This window comes from Amblyomma americanum, chromosome 6 (assembly GCF_052857255.1).
Source record: "Amblyomma americanum isolate KBUSLIRL-KWMA chromosome 6, ASM5285725v1, whole genome shotgun sequence".
Taxonomy (NCBI): Eukaryota; Metazoa; Arthropoda; class Arachnida; order Ixodida; family Ixodidae; genus Amblyomma; species Amblyomma americanum.
The window spans coordinates 53,479,081-53,495,106 of NC_135502.1; the positions used below are offsets into that span (position 1 = coordinate 53,479,081).

The window sequence follows — 16,026 nt, forward strand, 5'->3', positions numbered from 1 at the left end:
TGTATGTCAAGTCAACGCAGCGGAAGTTGTAAGAAGTTAAAAGAACTTTTCGAAAGAGCAAGGCAGCGGACCCAGAATATTATCTCTGAACACCTCGAAATGTAAAAATCTTAAGGCAGAAAATATTCTGTGTGTCTCTTACGACTGCGAAACGTTGACGCAGAAGAAATAGCAGCGAGTGCGGCAGATTTATACAGGGCACCTGAGCAGCTTGTTTTTCTCAGTGCATTAGATGGTCACAGCAACACCAAACCGTATGCTCAAGTTTATGAAATGATGCCTACAGCGTTGTGAAGGAAATTCAGTTTTATGCTGGACTGGAAACTGTAGCTAATTCAATAAACAGTCGACAAAAAAAATCCTCACATGACCACAGGAAGTAGCTGGTGCATAAAAGAGTGTTTCAGAACTGGCGCACGTGAAGACTGACCGCGCGCCAACACTTTGCCGCTTTTATACCATTTTATTTTCTTCGTGCTTTTATTTTGAATTTCATAACAATGATTGAGAGGAAGTAATGAGCTCAGAAGCCGTTTAACGACGAAAACGGCATAGCCGACAAGGCACGGTGAAAAATTGGGGCGCGAGTGAGAGGCACTTTTTTTTTTTTCGTTGCGCCAAAAGTCCAGGCTTTCAGAGCAACGACGAACTCAAAGGCAGACTGCCATTGTCAGAAGGCATTGCGAAACGCTCTAGGCCGCCTGCATATGAACGCTGAACCTGGTCGATTTAAACCCCGTCATTTGATACATCAGTTGTCAGGTAGGCTAAATAATGGGCTTCCCTTTGAAAACCGTCATCTAAAGCTAATCAAGCAACGTCAGTCTGTTCATCTCAGTCGTCATCGTTGTTGTTCTACGGTCAGGCACTCTCTCTCGCAAACGTGCGTTGCGTACATAGTGAAGGAGAATTAATGTCAAAAACTGCGTAAAGAGGGCGCAACAATTCCTCCGCCTGTATTTAGACACTGAGTTCGTTCCCAGACCGCAAGGACTGCGCATCGATTGTAACTAAGCTCAGCAGCATCCTGCACTCGCAGAGCGGTTTATAGCGGCCGTCAGACGCTTAGCCGCTTGTGCTAAATAAAACGTCGGTTGTGTATAACGCGTGTAGTCTTCCTTGGTGAACGCATGGCGTACAATGACCTTGGGAGGCTGATGCCAGATGCTGTAGAGAGATATAGAGGCAGAACTTCGTTCTTGCTGGCCTTTTTCTCGGAGGGGTTCTTATTTGTGGATAGTTCAGAATATTAAACCTTTTTTATCTTTTTTTTTTTTGCTCGGCGATATACTCTTGACAGGAAATTCTGGAACAGCAAGCTGCCCCGCCGCGGTGGCTCAGTGGATAGGGCGCTCGACTACTGATCCGGAGTTCCCGGGTTCGAAGCCGACCGCGGCGGCTGCGTTTTTATGGAGGAAAAACGCTAAAGCGCCCGTGTACTGTGCGATGTCAGTGCACGTTAAAGATCCCCAGGTGGTCAAAACTATTCCGGAGCCCTCCACTACGGCACCTCTCTCTACCTTTCTTCTTTCACTCCCTCCTTTACCCTTCCCTTACGGCGCGGTTCAGGCGTCCAACGATATATGAGACAGATACTGCGCCATTTCCTTTCCCCCCCAAAACCAATTACTACTACTACTAAGCTGTTGGTTTCTAGAGCGATGCTGCTTGCCACTATCAACCGTAAATGGCGTGTCGCCAGAGCCAGGTGCTTTGATTTGTCCGTAATCTTTCGTGTACTGCCTGTAAAATGCATTTTTTTTTCTCGAGCATATGCTCTTTGTCAAAATTATGTGGGGGGGTCATGTGACTACACAAGCTTGTTTCCAGCAGCCTAGCAGAGCGGCTAACCAGTCGACAAATACCCAATGCTTCGGGGAGTGAGCAATATTGCCCTCTTTCACCCTCTGCAACTACTGTGAGCCGGTAGAATCCCTTGAGCCCCACTGCTCGAACCGCATCCGGTTCCTGTGGCGCGCCCCGGGTGGCCGGAATAACCCTTCGACGGAGACTGCACCTGCACATACAAGTTCTGATCCGCTATAAAATTACAATTCTCCTTTAGACTCCATTCCATCTCTACCATTCGCTGCGTCGACTTGCACACCCTGCAAAAGCAGGGAAGTCCATGCCGTCCCTCGATGTATCGACGTCGAGCAAAAAAAAAAAAGAAAAGAAATGAAGCAGAACCGGAATAAGCTAGTTGTATTATCCTGGCCATGATCTAGCTCGCATGGAAGAAAAATTAACATATGTCGTTCGCTCGATCATTCGCCCGTATTTGAGACATTTGGCCTTTTTAAATGAGCGCTCTTTTTGCTTAGTGACGAGTTTCCCGTTCAGTTCAGTTCAATTCAGTCCAGTTTATTGCCTTAAAGGCCCCCTTTATTAGGGGCGGTTACAGAAGGGGTAGGATTTTATTGACGTGAGGAAACCAACAACGAAAATTATTTTAACATTGTTCCACCACCTGTCACTTTGGTTTATTATTCAACGTGCAGTCTTTGTCTTTCGTGCATTTAACGTGACGGTGCGGTAATCTTAGCTTCGCGCTCAAGTGAGTACTGAAAGTGAGTTGTGAAAACAACCCCTGTGACATAGTCAGAAAAGCTGTACAGATGAGCATTAGCAGGCAGTGCAACTTCAGAGCCGACAGCGCGCAGACGGTGGTCACGTGATTAGCATCTGTGCAGATTCCATATGATACGTGCAGTGCACTAAAATTAGTGCGGTGAGTACAGGGACGATTTTGTCGATGTTCTGCCGACATTTAATCAATATGCTGCAAATGCGAATGCCCCCCCCCCCCCCCCCCTTGCCTTTCTTCCCCATCGCCGGACAACGTGATGACAATATATAACGGCTCGCACTCTTAGTCATGTTTAATCTCTAAGCCATGAGCGCTGCACTCGAATAACGTGTTTATATTATGAACTTGATTCGTTGATAATACGACGCGTCGACTAGCGCTTTTTCGGCATTCAATATTGCATTATTTGCCCATTGTTAAACTGAGCTATTTGATACTCAGAATAAACAAAGCAAATCCAGTACTTACAAAAAATGTAATCATGGCAGTAGCCTACATTATTGTTCTTGGTTAGCTTGCAGGTCTGACCAATACTAGGCACGTAAGCCTATAGTGTTGGTCAGACCTGAAAGGTTACAGACAACAATAATGAACAAGTTATTAATGCAACCAACTACAACGGCTGCTGTCGTTGGACGAGCATGCATAGAAGCAGTAGCTATGCGCCCGCGAGCATTTGCTGTTCAATCGACCCATTTGTTTGTACACATCGTCCAACAGCGCACGTGAACAAACTCCGCGAAATGAAAGGCCAATATGCATCGTGCCGACTCTCAAATAAGATAGGCTTTTCAAGTTAAACCGGAGCGAGCTAAAATGCTGCGAATAGAACAAAAAGATAACATGCAGGCCGTCGTTCGCAACGTTTACTTTATTATTATTTTTTGTTCAGTAGCAACTAACCCTAGCCTTATATGCAAATTGCTCAGTATTCTTATTATCATGCTACATTTAACACTCAGACCCAGGTCATCTTTAGAGGTCATTCACCGAACCGCAACGACACCGAGGCGATATCTCAGGTTCGGCTAGTGCTTTCGGAACGCTGAAACATAAATGTATAGATGTCTCGCTGCAGGCACATGCAGGCAAGCGAACTACGTTTTTTTTTTCTCCAGCGTAGGCCGACTCCGCGCTCGAGAGCAGCCGAGACCCCGAGGCCCCTCCCACACAGCTGTGCAGAGGGTCAGAGCTGCACTCGGCGCGGCGTTGCGCGCGCTCATGGCTCGACGGGGCCGCTTACCTCTTCTCTTCCCTCACTCCCTTCCCCTCAACATCTCTCACAACGCCGCGCAGTTACGAGGGGGAAAAAAGAAATAAAAGGAAAGCTGCGCACGACGGGAAAAGAATCAAAAGGAGGAAGGCAGGCAGTTGTGAGCGATAGAAGAGGAAACGTGGGGCCCCTGCTCAGCTAAGCCTCGTTTTTCCCGAACAACTGGACCGGATTGACGCCCGTCCGGTCCGGCTGTATTCTCGTTCCAGGTCCTATTCGCTTTATACTCGTTTCGCTTAGTCGTGGTATCATTTATCTTTGATCTCAACTTCACTACCTTTCTCTTTCTCTTTCTCTGCACAGCCGTGAGTGAAAAAGAGGACGGAGACCCACGCGTGACATGCGGGGGCTGTAGTTGTTCGTGCTGTTCCGTTCCAAATGGGATCCGGATTTGGAATCGCACTTCACACGTGCGCGCAGCATCACTAACTTTTGTGCATACACCATGCGAGTTGCAAAAAGAGTGAACTCTATTTTTTTTTTAGCCATCTAAGGATTCCCAGTTTGAATTCTGGACTCGCATCCTGCGCTTGGTTCAATGTGGGAACAGAGCGGTCCCCAGAAAGTTTCGACGTTTCATCGCTCACGCGGCTCGTAAACTTTTGATGCCGGCTGTAAAATCAGTTTATGGTTTGTGGGCGCCTGTGCAGTTAGGCTGAGTCACAGCGACTAATGGGACAATAACTGGCGGTTTCATTATGTAAAAATTCCTTTTTTTTTCATTTTACTTCTTTTCCATTGCTTCAGCACAGCGTTATATATTTCAGCCGACGACATTTACGGCTGGCTAGCTTTCAGTTCTTTCGCTGCAGCGTTCAGGGAACAATGGCAATGAGACAAAAGAATCTCTCAGAAATAGTAGCTACGAAGCAAAGCTAAAAGGCAACGACTTTTCCGGACATGATGCCACGCACAAAACACTTCGTGGACTCCCTTCGAGGTGTGGCTTGCCGAAGCGCGTCAATTCGCCCATGTTCCGAGTCTGCTACAACTGTCTCGATAATTAAACTCGGTCTATCTCGCTTAGAGTGATGTGAGAAACGCATGCGCATGGACGTTCCATTAGAGAAACAGCCACCTGTACAGAGCTTTGGATTCGCATTAAATCCGCTCTGCTGTAGTGGAACCGTGCGGCGTATTGGAAACTAGAACTGTGCCGGTAAAGTGTAACTATTCATTTCGTTGGATTCTATTCAATTCACATCATCCTCCGCGCCGAATGGCTGACCCCAGCGATGGCGTATGTACAGATGTGCCGCTGCCAATTACGAAGGACCAAAACAAATACAATTGCAATAGAATCGTGGCATCATACCGGTCCTTGGGTCGGTATTTTTTTTTTAAGATCCTTTTTAGCGATTTTTTTTTTGTCCTGTATCGAATCTGGCAATCAACGTCAGTCTCCGTATCCATTATGAAAGCCTGGACTGATGAGTGGCATAGAGACAGAAGAATCTAGAACGATAAGAATCCTTACACAATACGGACTCTGGAGCCCTGTATTGTAATAATAATAATAATAATTGGTTTTGGGGGAAAGGAAATGGCGCAGTATCTGTCTCATATATCGTTGGACACCTGAACCGCGCTGTAAGGGAAGGGATAAATGAGGGAGTGAAAGAAGAAAGGAAGAAGAGGTGCCGTAGTGGAGGGCTCCGGAATAATTTCGACCACCTGGGGATCTTTAACGTGCACTGACATCGCACAGCACACGGGCGCCTTAGCGTTTTTCCTCCCTATATTGTAAAGATTATTTTATTATTTTTTTTTCTGCCCATTTGTCGCTGATTACTTCCCTGCGTGATGTAGGCGCTGATCGCGAGCAGAAAAGGTGACTCTGATATTTAAGGCAGGGGTGACCAAAGGCACAGAGGCAAAAAAATGTTTTGGGAATAGTACGACCCCTGGTGCCAACTGGTGGAGGAGCGAACTAAAAAACGTTGACTACCAATAAGATCGATTGCTTATTGGCTGGCCCCAGAGAACCTCGGTTCGTTGTAGCTTTCATGGTTATACTGCCCTCCGCGCCGATCAGCGAGCAACACTGGTATTACGAATAAAAGCTCTCCTAACCTGGCCAGGTGATTTGTACTTACGTACTTGTTTGTGCTCCGATCAGTCATAAATAGTGTGTCTGACGCGTACTTTTTCACGCTTTTTGCCATTCCCAGGCGTCGAAGTGACAGCGATGTCATGTATAGCAACCTTCATGAAACTGCCCACCCTTGCGGCTCACCTCAATCACGTGACCACAGGTGGCGCCATGGGGTCACATACTGCACACGTGCAGCACACGTATGCCAGGTGCCACTTAGCCAAGTAGACCGCGTGGTGCCACGTAGACTTGCCCACGAAGCCTATATCTCAAGTCTGTTTTCCTGCTGCTGAACTCGTCCAGTACGCCTCTAGACACACTTGCTCGAAAGCACAATTCAAAAGAACATGCGCTTTTGATTCATTGCAGCACATATATGTACTCAACATTCCCTGACTCCAAAATTCATACACAGGCATGGAAATCGAAATTGATGATGCCCCAGTCTTTGCCACATCTGGAACTGGCTTGTGTAAGCACTATAAGTCCTGTGACTTATTTTAAAAACCTCGTTAATTGTGGAGGACGGCTGTCTCCAGCAGCAGCAGACAAGGCATTGTGCAATTCGACACGTCTCACCGGCCCACTAAATTTGTGCCTATTGGCGTTTTTCTTTTATCCAATGGTTCGTTGTTAGTTTTACTAACAGCCATTTATACATATCCGCGAGCGCAATGATACCAATGTCACATAGGCGCCTCCAGTGATCGATAACATTATATGTTTTAAACCGACGGTAATCAGTTCACGCCGGTAAAGAACTATGGCTATAAACTTCATGGCGATCGTCATTCACTGCAGGAGCGACGACCCAATCACCATAAAATGATGCCGGGCAACGGATGTGAATCTTGATGTGCTCGAAATAACCTCGATAAGTTCGAGGGCCCAGCTGGCTTTGAGACTCCTTCTCTGATGCAGTTATTGGACAAGTGGCGTGATGCCGGTAGAACATGTCACCGCATAGAGGATTTGTTTGAAGAGCACTTCAAATGATTGCTGTTGACGACCTTGCCGCGGTATTTTCTTGCTGACTTCCTGTGTGCAATTCTGTTTTGTTTGTATGTGTCTGTATTTTTGTGTCTTAACGCAATGTTTCCCACCTGCTATTATCTTGTGTACAAGATCGCAGTGTCCATAAATAAATACAAAATAAAAATAAATAAAAGTATCGAGCACATGCGAATACTGTTCTTGGTGTTAAGGTGTAATGAGTGCCAACGATCGCCTCCTTCGACTGGGACACATTTGAGATACGAAGTCTAAATTTTGTCTCCTCAAGTGCGGTCTTGAACCAATGGCCGAGGCATACGAGAGGTGCGGGGTTCGATCACCGGTTCCGCCGGGTGCTCACCTATGATACATTGAGCACAGAATTTCTCCTTGCCTGGTGCTAAGCTTGTTAGACGTGAAACGCTTGGAAAATAGGTATTTGACCCCACCTTGTGTAGCAGAAAATACCTTGTGCCATGACACTCTTTGGGCAAAAGCTGCCCTTGCACCATAAAAATTACTAATCATCGTCCGCAACCATCGGACGATAACGAAGTTATGCACTTTGGTTGCTGCTGCAGCATCCTGGGGATGTTTGTCCCCCTATTACTAGACAGATGACAAGTTGCATAGTGAAAAGCTTCCGGCGACGTCTTCAAGTCCTTTGTCATTACAGCTGGCTCGCACTACTTTATTTCTTAATGATCTTTTTAGGTTGTGTTGTTCCTGCCATACCATAGTTGAGTTAACAGGTCATCCACGTTCGGTTGTCGTGTCAACTTTCCCCTCTCGGACAGTGCGCGGGCGTTTAGGGCCCTGAAAAGCAAGGTATGGTCGTCAATATATAGGCCTGCAATAGGAGTACAAACTTTTCCTTCATTTTGAAAAAAATCAAAGACGGCGCTATCTCCAGGTTCTATTTGCCCGCCTTTTTTGTTGAAATGACCAGAATATTCTTAGGCCGCGACACATGACGTGGCCAAGGAACCTTTGTTCAAATGGTCGCTGGTAACACACCTGCATTACAAAGAACTATCCGAAGTACAGTGAAGATTCAAGCATCTAGATGAAGCTTATCTATCCCTTGAGTTCCCACACGAGGGCCCTCCTTTTGTATAAACCAATCTCGTAACCTCTGAATTAAGGCATGCTTCTGGGGCCATTCGGACGGCAGGCTGCAGCAGCGTATATGCGCCTTCGTCACTTGGGCATGTGCCTGACGAAGCGCTTGCCTTCCCCTCCTGTTTTTCCCCCGCCCCTGATGGATGCAGCTCGCAGCTCGAGCACTCTAAGCCGCGAGGAGCAGAAGCGCAACGCTTGCGACCGCGAGCGGAGCCGCATGCGTGACATGAACCGTGCCTTCGACCTGCTCAGGGAGAAGCTGCCCTTCTGCAAGCCTCCGGGCAAGAAGTTCTCCAAGATCGAATCGCTCAGGCAAGTACACCGCACGTAGGTCTGTTCTTTTACACGTGCATGTCTGCACTCGTGCCTAACGCATATCCCACGTTTTGCGTTGACCGTGTTCGTTAAGCTGGGGATACTTGTACCCATAACGCCGCCGTTGGACCGTGGTCACTGTTCTGCGACCTCTGAGGCGTCTCGAAGCAGACGCTATCTCTGCTGCCTAGCCGCAGTAGACGCCTAGAGAAATGTGCAACACACATATATCTTTAAAAAAAATTCTTTACACAGTCTCGACTGTCCATAGAGGTTGATCAATAAGGTCTATAGACAATATATAGATATATGGCTACGTACATTTAGTAGACTTTTGTCTATAGACTGCCATAGACTATGAATAGACGATAGTAAATATCTATAGGAAGTCAATAGAGTCTACAAGAAGTCTATAGAAAGTATATAGATCATTTTTATAAGAGATATATAAAATATTGCTTTGGCGTCAAGAGCCTGCAGCCGGTGCGCAGCCGCTTACCATTCTTCGTGGCTGGCGCCAGAATTCCTCAAAGAAGGAAGAAGCGGTCGCGCATTGGGCAACACGGCACGCTAAATATTAGGGAGCAGCGAACACAAAATAAATAAGAAAGTAAAGAGAAACGGGTTTGCGGCCTCCGTACTGGGAGCTCCAATGCGCACAAGAACGCGCAGCGCGTGACCGGATCTCTGCGGCGCATGCAGGATGGCCATCAAGTACATCGCGCAGCTGGAGTCGGTGCTGTCCTCCCAGTCGTCGCCGGCGACGGGCGCGGCCAGCGGGCAGCACTACGACCCCTCCTTCTTCTCCTCCTCGGTGTGGGCGTCGGCGCCAAACTACTACAGCTGGATACGACAGGTGAGGTTAGCAATCATCATCGCCATCATCACCTCCATCAGCCAGGACTGCGCTCATTTCATGACAAAGGTCTCTCTCAAATTAATTCTGTCCTGTGCCAGCTGCCTCCCCCCGCCCCCCTTTATCCCTGCAAACTTAATCACTTTATCCACCGACCTGACACTCTGCCGTCCCCTGCTGCACTTCTCTTGTACAGGAATACTGTCCGTTACCCTTAACGAGCACCGGTTATCGTCTCTTCGAGTCACATTTATTTATTTATTTATTTCAAAATACTGCAGGCAGCAGTGCTGCCCAGGCAGGAGAGGGTTACAAAAGGTAAGCTTGCAAATAAAGCTCAAAGGCGTTGACGTTAGTACATTCAACAACCGAAGCAGGCAGGCGATTCCATTGTTCGATTGTGCATGGGAAAAAACATTTTTGGAGCTGTTTAGTCCTGGCATTGGATGGCCTTATCACTTTTGTGTGGTTCAGCCTTGATGATCTTTGTGGTGCACAAAGTAAATACGAATCACGTGGCAATCCTGTTTTGTTATGATATGTTATGTTTTGTTATACATGCTCGGGCCGTGCCCAAATTTTCTCTCCTTGATTGCGGCTAGGGTAGTCGGCTCGGTGTCCGTGCACGGTCCAGATCAAGCCCTGTGGCAGGGGGAGTGGTTGCTACGGAATGTGTAGATATGAGCGAGTGCGGGCGTTCTTAGAATTCGTTGCCATCTACAAGCAGCGTCGTGGGTTGAACTCGAACCGGCCACCACAAGGTCGCTAGCAGGACGCCCCGGATCAGTGGTCCAAAGGGGTGGGGGGGGGATAGCTAGTGTGCGTCAGGACACGGCTCATACTTTTCGCACATACAAAACGTGTGCCGATAATCTATAGTGCATCGGCAACGTATTGATCGTTACAGCGTTAATGCACTGTTAGAGTGCTCGGCAAAAAGTGTGCCACCTTACCGAAACAGAAAAGTTTATCTTGGAGTAATTATGACAGCAATGAAATTTGGTGTTCCCTCTTTCCTGAAAGCTGATGGATGCATGAAAGTAGTGGATGGTGTTGGTTTTGGAGCTTGAAGCAAAAAAAGAAACAACATACCGCAGGTATCTTTGAAGCACTGCTTTCACGCTTATGGATCGGCATAAGATGACAGTCGTGACGATCTGGATAAAAATTCTACCTTGAGCACTCTCTTGAGAGAAAACGTCACGTAAGGTGCTAAGCGGCTGCACAACCAAAGTAGGCGTTCCCATACAAGGTAACTAACTGCCGCAATGTTTGCAGCAGGAGCTCTCGTGTTGTCTTGCAACGTACACGATGCTCAGTTAACCGCCTGGGCAACATCCAGAACACGGGAAATATCGCAGCATCGAACAATCCTTCAGCAACTGAATGCCTTGGGCAAAGACGCGAGTGAATAAAGATTTCAAACTGGCCAAAGGCGAAGTCTATATGATATGTGAGAAAGGGAAATATGTTCATTTACTTGCAGGTTCTTTACATTACAATAACCCTTCCCGCAGTGCAGAATAGCCAACCGGAATCCTCTTTTTTTTACCTATCTCCCTTTTATTTTCTCTCCCATGGCTAGAGTAAACAAAACCTACGAATGAATAACTACACCTCTTTATCACATCGAAGTCTGTGTGCCGAGTGGGAAGGTATATACGTTCACTCACTCGTAGGTCCTTTACATTCCAAAAGAACTTCCGCCAGTACAGACTAGTCTACTGTATCCTCTCCTAGTTAACCTCCCCGCTTGTTCTTTTCTTTCTATCTCTATATTCCACGTCTTGAATAAAGCAAAGAGCTCTCCGAGCGAATGAACATATCTCACTCTCCCAAATCGAGGTCCGTGTGCTTTTGGAAGAGCGAAATATGTTCCCTTACTCGCATACTCTTTGCATTCCATAGCCCTCCCCCTGTGCTAGGTAGTCAATCGGAATTATCTTCTGGTTAGCCCCGTAACCGGTTGCTTTCTTCTCCAGCTCTTTCTTCCACTCTCCTAAAGTGAACCAAAGAACCATTCGAATGAATGGACACATCACGCTCTCCCATATCGATGTCATGTTTTGCGAGATATTGAGATATGTTCGCTCACTGGCTGCTTTTACGCTACAGAAGCCATTTTTCCAGTGCAGAGAAGCCAAGAGGAATCCTCTTCTGATCAACCTCCACGCCTTTCCTTTTCCCTCTCCCTCTTCCACGGCTTGCTGCAGGACGTGGAGAACGGCGGACCGAGTGGCGGGGCCGGCACCGCCGGCACAGGCCAGGCCACCAACGGCATGGGCATCGACGCGGCCGGCGCCAACCCGAGCGCCTTTTCCCCGCCCAGCCCCAAGTACTTCGCCAACTGCGACAAGGTCAAGGAAGAGGCCCCCGCGGCTGGCGGTGGCTACTGGCACGGGGAGGGCGCGCAGGCGGCCCAATTCGTCTACCAGTAGAAAGATGCGGACGACCCTTTCGACTGCCTTTTCGTGCACCTCTCTGTCTCGGACCACATGTACAAACTTGTATAGTACCCTTCTAGTCAGCCTTTGCCCCTTGACGAGAGGGCGGCAGGCTTGCTTATTAGACCTTTTTTTTCTTTTCTGGCTTGTTTTTTTTCTCCTTGCCACTCAAACTGCCCACCGTCTCGTGATAATTGGAATACTTTCGTTGACACTCACCGAGTGTTTCATTCCGCCCGACCTGCCTTGCCAGAACCAAAGGCGTCAAACACGTATTTCCCTACCCCTCTCGGTCAAGAGCCCCGACATTTAACTCTGGTCAATAAGTACGACGTGCCTCATGTTCGAAGCCGTGCGGTGAAAGTGATTTATTACATATTTTTTTATTATATCAGAGATTCCGACAGTCTGGATCTTTCTACCGGTGTCTTATTTACATGCGGTGGGACGGAAATAACCACTGCTTTTAAAAGTAATTACTTTTTAAATATGTGAATGTCTTATGGCATTCACGGAATTATGTAACGTACATGTGATATTAAAGCGCCCTAAAAGGTGAAAAAATATATATCACACTGAACTAGCATACATCATTTTATCTAATACAAAACTTTTGAAACTCGGAAAACACACCTTGGCGCTAATAAAAAGCTAAACCAACTAGCCCGGCAACTTGCCTTGGTAATACAAAACTAGTGCAATTCAATTATGGGCACCGAAAAAAAAAAGTATTTGCGTGTCTACAAATCCAAGAGCGTCCCAGGAATTAACAGCGCATAGCTCGTGCATATCTAGCATTAAGCTTCGTGTCTTCAAGAGGCGAAGCCACAACTAAAGTATAGAGGAGCGCCGACTTAACATACGCTCCTTTGTTATCTATCGCGCTTAGTAGGATGGCAAGCAAAATGAGAGAATGTGCCACAGATTAGTTCCAGCAAAGGTGTCTCAGTACAGAGGAAGTGCCACTTGAAGGCAATTCAAAGAAACTAAAGTAGCAATACCCTTTCAAGAATGCCGCTTTTTCTTTCTCGCGTCGCACCAACCTCTGCCTCGTTTCCCCCACAGCCCCCTCTCTCTGTTAGGGATAGTGGAGGGGGCTAGGTGTCTCTTCCGCCTGCATATAAAATAAAGAAATCAGAAGTAAGGAAAAGCGCCTCTCTTACTACAAGGACGGTAGTAAGAATAGTCTAGTCCTCACGTAAAGAGCTACATGCGCATAAATACTTGCCGTTTTTGATAAGGCTTCCGAGCTTTATTAGGACTGTGCATAATATTAATAAATGGTCCTGCACAAAGAGATACGCTAGTCAGACCCCGCGACACGATATTCGTCTAGGGTCGCTTGCAGCCACTGACAACAACCTATGAAGAGTACCGAAAACAGACACGTGCATTATTGCTGTAAATGAGGAACAGATTCGCGCGTTTTTGTCCTGAGTTTGTGTCCTGACGGTTCTGAGACTTCCTTGTTCAGTCTTCGTAGTTTAACTATGGGCAGTGGGGCAAAAGTTTGTCTTCTTCAGCGGAGTGAGAAAATTGATGGGCGCTGCTGCTGGTTGAAGAGGCGATTGTGCTGTTTTTTTTTTCTTCTTAAGTTCGCATGCGGCTTCATGCTGTGGTGTTTTCCATGATGGTGACGCGACCTTCAAGAACGCCTCAAGTGTAGTGCTGCCCATATGATAACGACAATATGGAGTGCCATTTACAACCAGATTTGCCTTCATCGTATTGGTTCCTAAAATTATTTTCTATGACGAGTTCATAAGTGCACCTTAACAAAGGTTGTCAGCACGCGCGACTTGGAGAGGCCTGCTTAGAATTTGTTTGAAAAGCGCCGCTTTTAAGATATTACTGCTTGATTGTTGGCTGTAGATGAAGGGCAAAGAAAGGCTGCTAGATATTTAATTTGTGTTACTAATTTATTTGCTCATTTATGAATGTATGCAATATGTACAACGTCACGGAGCGCCTGAAACAAGGAGGATGCTACATATGGCATAGTTATTCAAACGCTATTATACTGTACTGCAGCGCTTTGCATATCTGCATTTAGGACAGGAGGTTTTTGTGCGTTCTGTGGCTTAGTGTCTGTGTGCACACAGAAACATTGTGCAAAAAAAAAAACACTTGAACCTCGGCTCTTAATTTTCAGCGATCTTTTGAATGTAATTCTCTTCCAAGTTTTTTTTTTTTTAGTCTCGTTATCCCTTTTCTGCGTCTTACTATGATGCTGTTTGTATGATTCGCATTGATCTGTGGCGTTTCACGCTTGAAGACTTCAGCCTCCTGAAAACCGTGGATGGTGGCACTTTGTTGCGCTCTTCAATTCGGTTCTTAGGTTCGATAGCCTTCATGGGCGGACTGTGAAGCCTTTCGGCATTGCTGTATGTCTAAGCAACATTATCCCGCTCAGATAAGAAGAGCAGATAATATCACTGAATACTGCATCTTTCTCTTTGAGTGTAGGAAGAGTAGGAACACAACATTTTTGGGAGGTTTTTTTTTTCATTTGTACCATATCCTTTCTGTATACCAGCTGTGAACTACCATGTTAGAACCCATTTTCTGTTCACCGTTGTCGTATAAAGTTCACAGTCGGAAAGAGACTCTATCTTCTATCCTAACACTTTCATTTCTCTTAGCTGAACATCAGGCGCCCGAGGAATATTTGGCTGTTTCCGCAGCCGGCACCTATCTTTTTTTCATATTTTTTAAAATAAAGATTATGAGGTGATCAATGTCATTGAAGCGGCGGAATGCGTTCGCATGCACTTCGCGGCAAGAGCCTTCCTTGTTGGTCGATGCGATCGGAAAGAGCTCCACCAGAGCTGCATCCAAGTGTCCAAGATTGCCGCGTACCTCCCGTATCTCCTCTTACTGCGCTCTTAAGGTTCTCCGACGAACGCCCTCTCATTGGCTGCTTCCGGAGAGCGCGCTCACCTTGTCATTGGCCGCTTCCAGAGCGCGCGCGCCCTCGCTCTCTCTCTCTCTCTCCCCTTTTCCTCTTCACTCCTTCTGTCGGTCTTGCGCTTTTCTCTTTTTCATGCATCTCTTGCGCACCACGATTTCCCGCCATGTGCCCTTTAATACTTCACGCATTAAAATCACTACTAATGCTGCTTTCATAACTCGAGAGAGGCTTCTCCCGGGGCCTCTGAGCGCACAGTGAAGCCAGATTTACAGTTTAGCGCAGCTTACGGTAGGCAGGATAACAATTATAATGGTCAGGAGAGTATGCACGTGTCCTCATAAGCAGATATGCGCTGGGAGCTCCTCTGCTGGTTTTAAATCGGAGATCTCATTAAGTATCTGTACACAAACGCGGTGTCTTTACAACACCTGGCTGTTTGCCTCTGTATTTAATGCGGGATAACAAGGGAATTTAAGATATTTGATATCGCTTTACCAGCCATACTGGCCGAAGCTTGCAACAAATGATACCGCTATTGCAGTGTTAGCTTCTATTCTATTTCTATGACGCAGAATAAATATGGAGGAATGAATGAACCTGACTATGCAGGACCTGGACTGGGCGGAGCACGTGATAAAACATTACTTCGCGAAGTGGTTATGTTTGCTTTTTTTATATATTGATATGGTCGTTGTCGTAATAGAGAACCAGCCAGGGGCTCGCGGAAGGAAAAATGACGAAACTGCCTTGTTTTGTCACTGAGGCGTTTTGTGACACCACCAGTGCCTTACCAAATTGTGCCTGATTATTAAAAATTGTTGACGTTGTCGCGAAATTATTGTTGTCGTCTTTGACAAATAAAGTATGTTTAATCCTCGTGTGTTCCAGACCATAATGTTACTCCAGCACAGCCACGGTGCCAAGGCGCGCTGGCCTGTACCATGAAACAACCAAAACGTTTCTCCCCGCAGCGCTGCAAGATCTCAAACCTTTTTTAAAACTTCTTAATGCTTGCGCCGGTCAAACCTGACTTTATCAAAACAGCATTATTTGAATGCAGCTGCATAATAGTTGTTTTTCGTCCCAATTCTTTAGAGCTCTTACGCCAGTCACCCCTAGGCGCCTGAATGAGAGCGAAGTCACGTGATCTCAACTCCACTTACACGTCATAGTCACCGTTCGGTGACTCTGTGACACCGCTGCTGACAAGATTACAAAGCTTGTTAAGCGGTGAGTAGTGAATTCTGAACGTCTTTTTGTGCAAGCATTTCCTTTCACGCGTTACGCCCCTGCCACGAATAATGCCGTAGCGGAGAGCTCCAAGGCTTAACTTCGACCACCTATGGTTGTTTAAGGTGCACCTTTACGCGCGTGTTTTGTATGTCCTAATACAAGGTGTTTCAAGGAAGACTCAAAGTTTTTCAGAA

At 46.6% G+C, this 16,026-nt stretch overlaps 1 protein-coding gene across 1 annotated transcript in view; it reads left to right on the top strand.

Moving 5' to 3' along the window:
- Nucleotides 1-15,479, top strand: part of LOC144093457 (uncharacterized) — a 31,239-nt gene extending 15,760 nt beyond the window's left edge. Inside the window, exons 3-5 of the mRNA XM_077626854.1 lie at nucleotides 8,223-8,385; nucleotides 9,091-9,244; nucleotides 11,458-15,479. Coding sequence (XP_077482980.1) covers nucleotides 8,223-8,385; nucleotides 9,091-9,244; nucleotides 11,458-11,682 — 542 coding nt within the window. The 3' untranslated portion in view covers nucleotides 11,683-15,479. The remainder of the gene's footprint in view (nucleotides 1-8,222; nucleotides 8,386-9,090; nucleotides 9,245-11,457) is intronic.
- Nucleotides 15,480-16,026: the final 547 nt, after the last annotated feature.